Genomic DNA, 15,851 nt, shown 5'->3' on the forward strand with positions numbered 1-15,851 from the left:
AAAAAACCCCTGACAGCACATTTGAAATTGAAGAGGAGTATTTAAATGATGCTTTTTGAATTGTCAGTCATATCATCTAAAGTCCTCTTAAGTCTCAGATTTTTGCTTTTCAAAGAGATGAACAGAGGCAATGAAAATCACTGAAGATCATTAGCTTCCATGCACCCAGGTCCTCACTCTTTCATTTGAGTTGATAGAATTCTAAATCTTTCTCTAGGAAACCTTCAAACTTCAAAATTGGTTTCATGAATAGATTTGAAATTAGAATATCTTATTGGTATCTCTGCTAATTTAAACAACCTAAAATCACCCTTATAGTGCGAGCATCCATTATAATTATTCGTGAAAGCCAAGTGAATGAGGATCCGGCAAAACAGTGATGAATGTGTGCCTTGATCATGCTATGTTCTATTGTTCTTTATCTGAAAAATTCTCTAAAAATATTTTGAACATTGTGAAAGATTTCATAAATATTTCTTCCCACTGATGGGCAGCAGCAAATAAAGAAAACTTTTTTCTTTAATTTTTAAAATTTATTTTCAGAGGGGAGGTAATTAGGTTTACTTATTTAGTTTTAGTGGAGGTACTAGGAACCGAATCCAGGACCTTGCGTATGCTAAGCATGCGCTCTACCACTTGAGCTATACCCTCCCCTGACTTGAAATGAATTAAAGGCTTAAATGGGACCTGAAACCATAAAACTCTTGGAAGAAAACATAGGGGAAAATCTCCTTGACAACACTGGTCTTGGCAATGATTTTTTTGGATATGACACCAAAAGCACCAGACAACAAAAGCAAAAATAAGCAAGTGGGGCTAAATCAAACTGAAAAGCTTCTGTACAACAATAACAAAAAAAATCAACAAAATGGAAAGGTAATCTGTGTAATGAGAAAAAATAATTGCAAACTATATATCTGATAAGGGGTTAATATCTAAAATATAGAGGAACTCATACAACTCAATAGTAGAAAACAATCTGATTAAAAAATGGACAGAGGAACTGCATAGACATTTTTCCAGAAAAGATACACAAATGGCCAATAGGTAAATGAGAAGATGCTCCACATAACTAACCATCAGGGAATGCACATCAAAACCACAGTGAGATGTCACCTCACATTTGTTAGAATGACTTTTATAAAAAAAAAAAAAGATAGCAAATGTTGAGGAGGATGTGGAGAAAAGGGGACACATATACTGTTGGTGGGAATGTAAAATGGTACAGCCATTATGGAAAACAGTGTGGAAGTTCCTTAAAAATTTTTTTAATTGAACTACCAAATAATCCAGCAATCCCACTCCTGGATATATATCTGAAGGACCTGAAATCAGTATCTTGAAGAGATATCTGCACACCTATGTTCATTAACTTTATACACAATATATGCAATTACCAAGATATGGAAACAACTGAAGTGTCCGACAAGATAAATGGATAAAGAAGATGTGATACATATTTATAATGGAATATTAGTCAGCCATTAGAAAGAGAGAAATCCTCCCATTTGCAACATGGATGAATCTGGAGCACATTACACTAAATGAAACAAACCAGACAGAGAAAGACAAAATACTATTTGATATCACTTATAGGAGAAATTAAAAAGAAAAACCAAAAAGAGTCAAACACATAGAAACAGAGAGTAGAATGGTAGTTCCAAGGGGCTGTGAGCCAGGGGAAATGAGGAAATGCTGGTCCACGAGCACAAACTTTTATTTACAAGATGAATAAGGTCTAAGGATCTAATGTGCAGCATGGTGAATCTAGTTACTAGTACCATACGTGTACTTGAAATTTACTAAGAGAGCAGGTCTGGAGTGTTCTCCCCCACACACACACAAGATTAACTATGTGAGGTGATGAATGTGTTGATTAAATTGATTGTGGTAATCATTTCACATATATATTCATATACCAAATCATCACATGTACACCTGAAACATATACAATTTTATTTGTCAGTTATACCTTAAGTTTTGAAATGTTTATTATTAGTGCATATCTGATATGGCCTTTTTTCCTTTGAGTCACTGAAGACTCAAAGTCTCTTTGGAAGAAGATGATAGAATAATGATGGAGAGTTTAATGGGATAAAAACTCTCCCCCTCCACTTGCAGTTGAATATGTTTAAATGAAATGTGTACATCAGTAGACATAGCAATCATTTCCTCCAGCTGCCTCATATTTTAGAATCAACTAGGAGGGAACCTCCCATTTATATTCCTTCCTTTAAAGAGTTCCTGTCCTTAATGTGTTTAGTATTTTTTAAATGTTTTAAAATAATCATATATAATATAATCATCCTGAAAAATAGGAAATTACAGAAAAAGAAGAAAAAATAACTGTAATTCCATAATCCAAAGAAACCACTATTGATATTTTGGTGTATTTTTCCACGTATGTTTTTTGTTTGGCCTAGTATAGGTGAGCACTAGTGCAGTGGTCCTCCAAGTACTTTCTTTAAATACTCTTAAATTAAACTTTAAAAATTATGAACCTCTTTTCATATTTTTAAATTAACATCTAAAATATTGAACATAAGTCTAAAGTTAACTTCCTTTTAAACAGACAATAGAAATTATTGAACGTTTTAGAAGATGAAATAAGTGAGACTAGTCTGTAATAGGAACAAATATGCCATGATACAATTTGATAATATAACCTTTACTTTCAATCAAGTACAGCAAATTTGAAAATCAAGTAAAATTTTACACACCAATTTTATACAATATGTGTAGAAAAAAATGTGATAGTCCATCAAAAATCTCACTTACATTTAAGAGTATAACCAGTAAGTTCCCCACACTGCTTCTGATGCCCAGCATTCAGACTATTCCAAAATGGACCCAAATAGTCCCAAATTGGCTAAAATTTAGAGTATGTCAACCTGGGCTGAAATACAAGTATTTTAGTAAGCTTCACTTTTCTAAAAAATGTATACAGTGCTGGAAAAGATTAGAAGCCGTATGAGTTTAAAGTGCCTTAATTAGTTATCCAAAAAGTCCTCTCTGAAACCAGTATTTCCATTTCTCTCTTTGTTTGGGAACCTGGAACTAATTACACCGAGGGCAGTGCACAAAACTGAGATTTGGGATAGCGGGATACTGTTCTTTATGCAGTGAAAAAATGACTACTGTGAACCCCGGCTCATTCTCAGAGAAATCAAATTTAGGAAAGGGCACACTAGGAACTCGAGAATCTGAAAATTGATCTTAAAAGTACGCATGAAGTCTCCAGGAGCTAGAGTTGTACACTGAAAGTTTTGAATTCACTCCAATACTTAGCATTCTTAAGTCTCTAACAAGCTCATAGGAAATAAGGTAAAGTTGATCTTTAATGCACACCTCACAGGAAATGGTGATGATTCAGCCAGTAGCATCCGTTCCTCCAAATGAGCTGAATAAGCCATAAGGTGTTCAATGCTGAGAAATATCGAGCAGCTGCATGAAAGTATCATCCTTTGGATGAGTCAAAAGATTTATGGTCTTTACTTCTCCTCAAAGCATCTGCATAACTCTTTATGAATAATGTCATTATTAATTCAGTAGTTCAGAAAAGTAGTAAAGTGACACCTTATTTATCTGGCATATTTGAAGAATGAGGTTTTCCAGGTTAAAGTATCCTTAAGATAATTAAAACATATCACTTTGAGGCCATGAAGTTAGAAAAGTAAGTTCAATATTTTGGATAAAAAGTTTTCTGAAATGAGTAATATTTTCTGTTACCTTCTTAATAAAGACTATAGAACCAAAGTTGTACTTTTCGTAATTACTCAGAGTTCTGAGTGTTGAAAAGTAGGGCAGGCCCAACAGTGAGCTAGGCACGACTGGTGAAGCCAAGTGGATATGGTGTGGTTCACACCTGACTGGAGATAATGGGGTAGCAGTAGCGGCAGCTGAAAGAGGGATGCTGGTACCATAAAAAGGCAAAAGATTTATGCGATCTGAAGAGAAACCAGAGTATCTGGTACCACAAAATCTAGTTCAGAGTCACAAGCATGAGCTCAAACTGGAGGGAACAGGTGAGTCATTTACCCAGATCAGGTAAACTTTGCCCTATAGGAGTTGGCACTCAGGGCTAAAGCCTGATAAAGTGTGGAACTGAGACTCTCACATATTTCTCTCTGCTCCCCTGTGTTCATATCTTTCCATTAGCATTTTATTATTTTTCATTGTGATTTTTAAATACAACTTTCTTTCCCAATTCAGGGTCCTCAAAAGCCATTCACATCCTCTTCTGTAGTCACAAGCGGGTCTATGCTGGCACACAGAAGGCACTTAAGGAATATGCAGCCCCTTCATTAGGCCTGTAACAACTGGAAGGCAGGAAGGCAATTATCCAACTAAGCCTTCACTTCAATGGCACCTACAATCTACATTATATTGAAGAGCGCACAAGAGTTCTTTACTCCAGGATCAAGCTCCTTAACGCAGTAGATACAGAAATAATCTTAAATAGGTCCAAGGAGTGGCTCACTGCCCAAGTCCATCCGCAGTCACAGTGGGCTTTTCTTCTCTTGTCCTCAGTTTCAGGGGGCTCACACATGTGGTTGCCTCTCTTTTGGTTGTTTAAAGGAACTTGGAGGACGAAACCACTTTCCTAGCCAAACATTTATTAAATAATTAGAGTTTCATTCTACCATGAATTGGGAAATCATTTCAAAACATTTTAAAGGCCCTCTTTTGTCATCTTGGGTTGATCTGTGACTGCCCAAGGAGGAAGGGGATGTGTGTCCTGTCCTGGGCAGGGAGTGGGGAGGGATGTAGCCACACTCTAGTCCTTGTGGTACAGTAAGCCTTCTCAAATGTGGCTGATTTGAAATGAAGCTGTTGCCCATCTTCTTGCCTTCAAAAAACAAGTCATCCAACCACCCCTCAGGCTTCCCGCCCTCCCATAATATTGATTTCCCTATTTCAAACAGAATTGCTAGATTACTTTGGCACAAAATTTGAAGCCTTTCAAATCAGGTCACCCTAATGGGATTTCCATAATCTGCGGTACCTTCAAAGGGATGGTTTAGGAGCTTTACACATGATAATATTCAGACACTCTCCCCTACTAAAGCCACTTCAAAGAAATGCAGTAATCTGAGTATAAACAGTGTACCTCTTATGCAAGCACAATTCAAGGCAGTTCCCTAGTCTTCCTCTCTAACCAGATTATCTGCCCTAAACCAGGCCCATTTAATAGTGCTGGGGCTGCCATCAATTCCCTATACCAAGGTGGTAGGTTTTCCACCTCTATTCAGAATCAGGGAGTCACTAAGTTGCCATTTCAGGGATCAACAGGCCACTCCTTGTTCTGCTCATTCCCACCCATATGTAGCATCTGAGTCCTGAAGACAGATCCCTCTAGGCCTGCTCTCCAATGAGTCGACCAGTGTTGCTAGGCAACAGTTTAACATTCCAGGTCTTGGTCCAGCTATACTTCTTAAACTGGGGGATCCTAATCAATCCACTTCAAGAAGTTCCTTCTAGTAGTCAGTCAGTTTATTGCAATATCTGTTGCCTCTGGATAGGGAAACTGGAGATACTTTCAATCCACAATAGGCAGGTAAATTTATAGAAAAGCACAACTGCATAAGGACTACAGTTCTAGCTGTTTCCTTCTGAAGTTCCCTAAAGTGGATTTAAAAAAAAAAGAGTTGGGAAAAAAATCTAAATGTTGCATTATAATGTACTTACCCTGATGATGTGTTAACTTAAAATATACTTGCTAATTTAATATATGTTTTCAAGCTCATGCATTTTACACTCAGTCACCCTTTTATACCTCTCAGCCAACAACTATTCCACACTTTAAACAAATGCTAGAGAAAAATTTGAAATTGTGTGACTTTTAGGAAATAAACAAGGTTTATTACTCTCAGTCTTATAAGAGGGTGCCAATATATCTTCCAAACTGGAATAATTTTGAAAATAAAATGCAATGTTACATATAATTACTCTGGAACAAGTTTAGATCTGACTGTCCTGGGCACCCAGATGGCAACTCTGCCTATGGGGTGAAAGCGAAGACAATGAGTCTTGATGCTTTCTGATTAGCAAATGAAGTCAAACTACTTACAGATGAGATTTTATACAGTTGATCTGCATCCTTGCATCCTTCTGCTTCTGTATTTGTGAATTTATCTACTAACTAAAGTTTGTTTGTAACAACAGAATCAATTCTTGCAGCACCTTGTTGGTCATTTGCAAAGATTTACAGAATGGTGAAGGACTTGAGTCACCCCATGTGCAAGTTCCTTGCTAACAAACTTGTTTCAGCCCTCATACTGTAAACAAGTGTCCTTTCTGAAGTCTATTTAGTGTTATATTTTTCACATGTTGTACCTTTTGCTGAATGTGCGGTTTAAAATGCCCCCCAAAGTATAGTCCTGAAGTACTGTCTAGTGTTCCTAAGTACAAGAAGTCTGCAAAGCACCTTATAAAGAACATCTGTGTTACAAACTACTATATTGAAAATAAACAACAATGTACTACTGTATAGCACAGGGAACTATATTCAATAGTTTATAATAACCTATAATGAAAAAGAATATGAAAAAGAATATACATATGTATGTATAAGTGAATCACTATGCTGTACACTGGAAATTAACATAACATTGTAAATCAACTATATTTCAATTAAAAAAAAGAGGCACCCCCCCAAAAAAAAAACACCCGAAGAACATCCATGTTAGTTAAGCTTTGTTCAGGCATGAATTATAGTGCTGTTAGAGTTCTATGTTAATGGGTCAACAATATAGATTAAATAAGGTGTCTTTAAACAGAAACACACATCACACATAAAACAAGATTATGTATTGACTCATTGATAAAAATGTAAGCAGAGGTTCACAGGACAAAAAAAAATCATTAAGACAATGAATGAATTGGAATTAATCAAAATTTTAAAATTCTCTCAAAAGATGTTGATAAGAAAATGAAAAGATAAGACACAGACTAGGACAAAATATTTGCAAAACAGATATCTGATAAAATACTGGTTTCCAAGCCTTATAAAGAACTCTCAAAACTCAGTAACAAGAAAAACAATAAACCATTAAGAATGGAAGAAAGATTTGAACATACTATTCACCAAAGAGATGCACACGGCAAGCATGTTTGAAAAGATGTTTAAGAACTACCACCAGCCCCCATTAAAATAAATAAATGGATCCTGATTTGCACTGAGCTGTCCATCAATCTCATCTCCACTGTCCAAATTCCTGAGAGACATCTTTTTCTTTATTTTCTAGTCTAGCTCACTGCAATCTCCCTTCTTACCTTCATTTCTTTTCTGAAACTGTTCTCAGGGAAGACTGACTATTGTCAAACCCAACACTTCCTTTTAGTTCCTATCATGTTCAATCTCTGACCGTTTGACACTGGTCACACACTCCTTGTATATCTTCTTGCCTTTTGGTCAAGATTTGCTGGTTCTGGCCACCAACTCCCTTCCCTTATCTCTCTGGATGTTCTCTCTGCGTTCTCTTATTCTAATCTTACTTTTAATACTATTGACATGCTGAAATATTCTAAATTTAGATCTCCAGATCAAACTTCTCTTGCAAGTTTAGCAATGTCTACCACAGCCTACCAGACAGTTCTCTCTGAACATGCTGTAAGCCCCTCCAAGTCACCATGACCAGAACCAAACTCATCACTCCCCACCCTCACTCCTTTTGTGTGCTCAGTTAATGCTGTTATCTACTGGGTCAGCAAAAATAGCTACCAGAGTCCATATTCACGCTCCTGGACTCTCAACCCCCATGCACAGGTTGTTCACTGCACAACTCCTGTCCAGTCAGCCTCCTCAGAACTCTCAATTGTGTCTCCTCCTCTCAGTTCCTCACTGCCTTTGCTTTGCTTTAGACCTTCATCAGTTTTGCTTTTTCCATAGCCTCCTAACTGGACTCTTCATCTTCATTCAATTCTCCACACAATAATTAGAATTATCTTTCTAGAATTCAATCTGATTACGTATTTCTCTGCCTAACAATCTTTGCTATCTCTGACTGACTTCCAGGTAAAGGTGGCACTACTTAGCAGGAATACAGAGCCCATTACATTCTGCCACTGACCTAATTTTCCAGCTCAAATCCTTTTCCCTTCAACCTGTAGAAACAGTTGCCAGTCCCAAAGCATCTGTATCGCTTGCACCTTCTGTTCTCAGCATGTGAAATGTTTTCCCATGCCCTGTCCTTCACGGTTTAGAAAATTGTTACTAATTATTATAACGCAGTTGACAAAGACACTCTTACCTGTGTATTCCAGTGGGTCTCAGCCCTGATCTTTCATTATAATCACCTGGGGTAGCGCTTTTAAAAATATCTGTGCCCAACTTCTACCCACAGAAATTCTGATTTTATTGTGTACAGTGAACATAGGAATGTTTTAAATATTCCCCCAGAGTATTCTAATGTGCTAGGTACTAAAGATACTGAACATTAAAAAGACAGTATGAAGTTTCTGACTTCAAGAGATTCACTGTGGAGGAAATAAGTAAATTAACTGTCATTCACAATAGAAAGGAGTACATAGAGTGAAAAGAAATTCACGTGGAATGAATAAAGGAGGCGGGAAGAAAAGGAACCCCAGGAAATGCCCCTGGTGATGCTTACTATAAACCAACCAAATAATTTAGTAATTTTTAATTTGGTCATAGAATTCTGCTAAACTATGACCAGTAGTTCAAAGCCACTGAACTGTATCTTCATCACTATAAGCAATACAATACAAAAAAAATATAATTAATCACCATTATATCTTTAATGCCCAGAACAATACCTGGCACGTATTAAATGCTCAAAATGCTTGTTAAATACATAAACAGTCAAGAGAAGCATTTAAACTTTCTCTTCTTAAGAAACAGGTTTATAGTGGATATGAATGTTGGTTGCAAATTAAAACTGAGCATCTTGTTTTTGGTGCCAAAGATTTTCCTAGATAAAGCATATATATGTGTTCTACTTCTTGAATGAGACAAAGATAATTTTAAAGTAAGATCAGAGGAAGAAAAGTACTGACAAGGCAGTTCACTTTCAGTAATCTGGGTTTTCCCAAATAGTGACATAAGACAAAAGAGCCAGTCATTTTGAGTTGGACAGTTTTGAGTTCCTCTTCAAGAATCTGAAATGTAGGTCAGGGCTTTGCTGACATTTCCATTTGCCTCGTGGCTGAAAATCTGAAGTGATCATTGACAGGCAAGCAGTGAGGGAAGAAGACGTGGCACCGGCGACAAGGGAAGCAGCCTGGCTCAGAGGTGGAATGATGCACTTCAAACAGGTTGGAAGGTAAAGAGACAGTGATCATCCAAATACTCAAACCCAGCTGTATTTCCTTTTGGAAATACATGGGCTAAGCTGTTTTCTCTTATAAGTTCTTGTGATATTTCATATAGTGGTTACTGATAAAAGTTGAATCTGTAACATTGTCTGGCATCACATTGCTTTAAATATTATTGCATATATTCTATTTGGTGTGTAGTTAACTCCTTATCAGGAGCATTTTAGGGCATGTTTTGCCTATTATTTATAAAGTGAAGACCTACTATTGTTAACAAATTATGAAAGGATCCTTATTTTCATAAGTCATGGGGACCCCAACTTTTAAAAATGTTATCCGATATCTTGTGCTATTTAATGAGTCATGAGTTTTGTTGTTTTAAATGAAAAGCTCAGGTTTTACTAAACACATTAAAAATAACTGAATAACACTGATTATTGAGTAACTGAATTATTCAATAATAGGAGTAGCTAATTAACTGATTAATGTAACTCCAATTGTAAACTAATGACAATATTGCTTGGCAATTTCTATGTGTTTCTTTTGAGCTCTCTACAGATAAAACGGCGTTCTGTCAATTTCACTAGTGATAGTACATAAAAGCCGTGGCCTCGCTTCCTCTTTCTTCATTTTGAATGCTTTTTCTCTCGAAGTTCTGATATTTTTGGCTTTACCCAAGTTTTACTCATCAAAGATGGATATTTCTGGGCCTTGACAGGCATGTAAACCCAGCCTGGAGAACTGAGCATCAGAAATTAGAGCAGAAAGAGATTTCTGACGAGAGACTAGATTAGGAGGAATTATACTTTATCAAGGGTCAAAATGTCTTGGTAGGGTGATTCACAGTAGTTTTGGAAGGGGATAAAATTCTATTCTTTTGCTTTCCTCCTCAACCCGTATTGTACCTCCTTACATACCAGTGACCCTTCTTTGCCTTGTTTCCTTCCCTCCTGCCTTCCTTCTTTCCTTTCTTCTAACTGAAGGTCTCCTAACCAAAGGTTCTCATCAAAAACAACTGTTAGAAAAAAGGTTATGCTTTGTCAATCATTATTTCATTAAGATATTACAATTTAAACATTTTTCATTATTTTTTTCCTAGAGGGCGACAAAGAGCTTTTTCCCGCTTTGAGACATGAATCAGGTCACAATTCAATGGGATGTGGCCATAGCACTTTACATATTCTTCAACTGGTGTCATGGAGGTAAAGTATTTTGAGTACCCATTGCTATCTTTTATTCAAATGAAACAGTGAGTGTTTATTATGTTCAAGGCATTATGCATCTCTGAAGAATCAAAAATTATTAGATTGGGAAAAATTACCACATACGTGAAAATTGTGTGGAATGAAACAAAGTCCAACCTCCTTCCTAACGCAGGATTCCTTTATTAAGCAGCCTTAATGGACAGACCTTTAATTCATATATCGACATATCCATGAAAGAGCTTATTACTTTGGCATGTTCTATCTTTAAACAATTTTAACTTATATGATAACTCATAAAATATTTGAATTTAATCCAGTTCCACAAACCATCTGTTGATGGTTACTGTGTGTGAAGTGCTGTGCTAAGCTTTGTGTTACTCACAACAGCTATGTGCAGTAGTATTGTGTGCTGTTATTATTCCTATCTTATAATTTACACAAACATCTGGCACTATGACAAAGGCATAGGCAGCTTTGAGGAATCCAGGAAGGAGACCATCAGAAGTTTAAGAAGGGCAGTGTTGGCACTTGGAAGTTTCTGGTGGGGGCATAGTGTCTTGGGCAGGTGACAGGGATTTATTTACAAGGAGACAAGCAACACCAAGGCAGGGTTCTAGACCTCAAAGGAAGCTTCGCAAATCATGCAGGTTACTCAGAATAGTGACAAAAGCAAAACTGTCTTCTGTAGGTTTGGATACATTTATGTTAGAGATACAGATGTAGCCCCACCAACAGAACTAGAACAAAATATTGGACACTTCCAGAGTCAGACCAACAGCTATCCAAGAAGACTTAGGAGAAATAAGACACCAGATACTTTTTCCAGCCGGAAATATGTAAACTATAAGTAGGACTTCTTTATACATCCAAGTGATTAATACAAAGCATAGAGAAATACGACAAGCCCGTGTGATGTGGCATTAGAGACCGACTTTCCATCTGTCTGTTAGAAATTATTTCATATAGTATTATTCAATCTGCTATGAATATTTTTAATATCATCCAGACTACATTTTCCAAGTTTTCTACTAGAATATTGTTACTGCTTTTTCAATAGCTTTGCTGAAATAAAAATATACTGTTTAGTATTCTTCTGATCAATCTAAAAAAAAGAAGAAATTATCATATTTATGACTTATTTTAACATATTGAAAAGAGAAATTAACATATTTTTATATAACTTATTCTTATATAATGCATGTTGACTCCTACTAATTACTGGTTTTTACCCTAGGTACTGAAAAATCATTGACTTACTAATTCATTCCTGAAGGTTGTGAAGCTCAGTGGTCCTGTGTTTCTGGGGTTCTTCTTTATTCCATTTTTGAAAACCAGGACAATATTTGTCCAAATCTGAAGTCTTCTGACATTTTTGTCATTTTCTATGCATTCTCAGACACTGCTCACAATGGTTTCATGACAGGATTCACATATTTTTTTGAGGTGCTTGAGATGCAGTTTGTCTGATCTTGAATTGCTGAACTTATTAAAGTAGTCAGGTGCTTTCTTAAAACTTCCTTTTCATGTCTTTGGCTTCAATTCCCTATTGATAATGATGGAATTGTTTTTATCACTATTTTGACATTTAAATATTTATAATTTATATGTAAATGCTCATTACATAAATGGACACATTAAATTACATTTATATCATACAGGAAGTTAATTCTTCAAGCTTTGAATTCCAAAAATAAGGTCTTTGTAAAATCAAATACTGACCTGCAATAATCACTATTTTGATTAGGTTTTAAGATATTTTAATACAAATATTTCCAGAAAAAGCCTAGAATAAATTTTCCTTGAAATGGATTTAATTGATGTTGCATTACCTTGTCATTTGAGTTTATTTAAAAATAAAACATTCATTATATAATTTTAAAACACAAAAATATACATGGTAGTGAAAAACATTAACACACAGAGATTATCATTGTTGATATCTTAGTGTATCTCCTTAACTCATTCATCTATAGTTATTTTTAGCATTGAGCCTATATTAAATATGTTGTTTTCCAACTTGCTATTTAACTTAAAAATATATTCTGAACATTTTCCCATATTATTAAATTAATTATGAATTTTAAGTGGTTACCAAGCAACAAATTTTTGCCATTAGTAACAGTACAATTTTATTCATTAAATTTATAATTTTCTGATAAAAGTAGGCTTTATCTGTAAAAGAATGAAAGATTGATTGAGTAGTTAGAGAATTTAGATTTGGATTTGGGTTTGCATTCTGCAGTGCTAATTGTTATTTCTAGTGTTACCTTTGAAAAACGGGGTAGCCTCATAATGCCTCAATCCTCATCTTTAAAATAGGAATGCTAATTGTATTCGCTCTTTAGACAGAAAAGCTTAAAATCTGACTCTAGTCTTAGAGAACATCAACCGAACGTGGTAAAAACATACTATTAATAAACTAATCGATTAACTAATACACTGAGTCCTTACAAACTCTTTTCCAATGTAAATCATTCAACTAACAACAACAAAAAAATTTTTAACGCAATAGCATATTCTTCTGAATCTCTTGTTTTAATATTTTACATGGAGTTTTTTTTTTTTAACTATTTTTTTTTCCAGGAATTACAAATATAAACTGCTCTGGCCGCATCTGGGTAGAACCAGCCACAATTTTTAAGATGGGTATGAATATCTCTATATATTGCCAAGCAGCAATTAAGAACTGCCAACCAAGGAGACTTTATTTTTATAAAAATGGCATCAAAGAAAGATTTCAAATCACAAGAATTAATAAAACTACAGCTCGCCTTTGGTATAGCAACTTTCTTGAACCGCAAGCCTTTATGTACTGCACTGCAGACTGTCCTGAATATTTTCAAGAGACACTGATATGTGGAAAAGACATTTCTTCTGGATGTAAGTGTCGGGGCACATTCAAAATCCAAATGAAAGTCAGTCTAACAATTAACTGGAATTACCTATCTTGCCTAAAAATAGAGGAAAATTTATATAATTTGCTCCTTATATTAGTTTAATGTAGGAGTTACAAACTCTAATGTTTCCACAGACCAGGTTCATGAAATTTGTGAGTTAAGGAGGTGGGTGGGATCTGCGCAGAGAGGAAACCAGATAGTCTACGAGGCACAGCCTCTGTCCAGCTCCAGGGCAGGAGGATCCAGTATTCCTACATCTTTTGATTCTTCAAAAGAAAATGGGTGTGAATTTTCAATTGTGAATGCTACAAATTTCTTGAATGTTGCTAATGCATTCAAAAAAACAGCTTTCCAACACTAGTCTGACCAAACAGCACAAGTGAGGGGCGGCACCCTCAGATTCTAAGTGCTGCTCTTTCATCTCTTTTTCACTTAACGTTTTTCGTTTTCCAAATTAGTATCATCAAACTTGAAGCAGATCCGACTGAGAAATTTTGAGGTGAAGATTGAAGAAGGGAAAAAACAGCTGGCAATATTAGCTTTATGTCCTCACTATACTTCTTACCAGCTGTGTGACCTTGGGCAAGTTGCTTAACCAGTCTGAGTCTCAATTCTGTATCTGTAAAATGAGACTACTTATACTGGTAAGCACTGAATTTCAGTAATTTACTTGAAAATACACCACCAATGTGCCCAAAGCCTTTAAAATGCATCCTTTTGATAAAACATGGGGGGAAATTCTGCTACAATTCCCTGCTCCTAATGTCACTGCCCCAACTATAAATCATTATTTGTTACTACAGTTACTAAGAGAAATTTAATCAAGTTAATCTAAAAAATATTTGCTAAATTCAATTTGTGTTTATAACATTCTGGAGATGTTTAAGTTATTATAGTAATATGTGCTGACTTGTATAATTATATATTTAATTCTTGGTTCCTCTATTATGAAGGAAAAACTAGTAAGTTCAGCACTGTTTTAACCCAGAGACTCCCTATGGCATCTGGACCTATTTTCAGTGAAGATAGAGGGCTTTGAGTCTTTGTCATGCTCCCTTTCTCCATACTTTTGAGAATCAAATCTGAGTTCTTCCTCATCTCCGGTCCGTAGGTAAGGAGAGCAAGAGAACCCTAGAGGAGATATCCGAGAAGCAGGAGGCTTCCTTGTTCTAAAATAAGGCCATTGTCCTGCTTAAATCTGGGCACCTGATCTCCATCATTTTCAAGGGAAAGTGACAGAAGTGAACTGAGGAAGGATTTTAGCAGGTTTTGGAGTCAAAGAATAAACCTGGCAAACTTAAGCCTTAAACTGATAATAACATATGAAACTTGCCCTAAATTGTGGGAACTGAAACCCCAAGTAGACATCTTATCTGATGGATGAGGCCTTTTTAGCTTGTCCACATCCTCAGGAAACTCTTCAGGCTTAAACAACTCTTCATGCTTAAATTCTTTACTATCTATCCTTTGGGGGTTGGGTTGGGGTGTTGAGAGAGTATTTCTTTGGAGGGCAAATGAGCAACTTTCACAGTTTTCAATTTAAGCCAGAGGAAGGAAGAGGCAAAAGAAGTATGGTCTCCTTCCCTGTGTTGCAGATTACCGACAGATCACTGCCAACTGCTCTCTCAGAGTGGGCTGAGGCCCTCTGCCCCCAAACACAAGCACCAGGCAATGTCTAGGGTCAGGGAATGGCCTTTGCTCCCCTTCTAGGACAACGTATTCGAAGCACTTATAGTCTCTGCTGATGGCTGCTTAGAAAGAACATTACTCTTTCCACTTACTTGCTTTGTGACTTTTAACTTCTTACATAGACCTTGGGTTATGAGTGTGAAATTATAACTGCCATGTAAGAATTTACTCAACCCCCTGGATTCAAGAACCCCTGTGTTCTCAGACTCTGCATTCTTAGCAAACAAAACTTCCTATTTAAGTAGGTCAAGTAAAGGTTTTTGAGGGTTTTTGTGGTATTCTAGAAATCACATTGCTTTCACTGGATCACTGATTACAGGATATTCATCCTGTGAGCTTTACTGTGTCAAATGATTATCATCACTATTTTGAACCAAATGATAATGTGTATTTTTTTAGACTGGAGACAAATCATAAAAGAGAGAAGATAAATGAGTCTTTGCTTTCCCTAAAAAGATGTCGAAACATATTTAAAAGGCTCTGTACTTTCATATGTAATTTCTACAGTATAAATTTTTATTATTATCACAATTCTCATTTTTAGCCATAATTTTTAACAATTCTTAGGTTCTTATCTGTGATTAAATGCACACATATTATAAAAAGTTTGTTCTATCAGAGTCGCACCAATCATGGGATAAAACACTACAAGAAGTCTTTATTTATTTAAAAACACCAAATTAGAATAAACCACTCATGGAACAGTCGTATTTCCAATTAATCATTTATTTAAAAGTTTAAATACCTTTGACTTAAATTTTAACCATCTTTGATGATGATGTCA

The 15,851-nt window shown here is 35.8% G+C and overlaps 2 protein-coding genes across 4 annotated transcripts in view; one reads left to right on the forward strand and one right to left on the reverse strand.

The window, feature by feature from the left end:
* C13H1orf141 (chromosome 13 C1orf141 homolog) overlaps window positions 1-15,851 on the reverse strand; it is a 159,039-nt gene that overhangs the window by 65,089 nt on the left and 78,099 nt on the right. The gene's annotated exons all lie outside the window — the stretch shown is intronic.
* Window positions 9,003-15,851, forward strand: part of IL23R (interleukin 23 receptor) — a 50,837-nt gene continuing 43,988 nt past the window's right edge. Inside the window, exons 1-3 of the mRNA XM_006191011.3 lie at window positions 9,003-9,284; window positions 10,376-10,478; window positions 13,065-13,361. Coding sequence (XP_006191073.1) covers window positions 10,409-10,478; window positions 13,065-13,361 — 367 coding nt within the window. The 5' untranslated portion in view covers window positions 9,003-9,284; window positions 10,376-10,408. The remainder of the gene's footprint in view (window positions 9,285-10,375; window positions 10,479-13,064; window positions 13,362-15,851) is intronic.

This window comes from Camelus ferus, chromosome 13 (assembly GCF_009834535.1).
Source record: "Camelus ferus isolate YT-003-E chromosome 13, BCGSAC_Cfer_1.0, whole genome shotgun sequence".
In the NCBI taxonomy this organism is placed as follows: Eukaryota; Metazoa; Chordata; class Mammalia; order Artiodactyla; family Camelidae; genus Camelus; species Camelus ferus.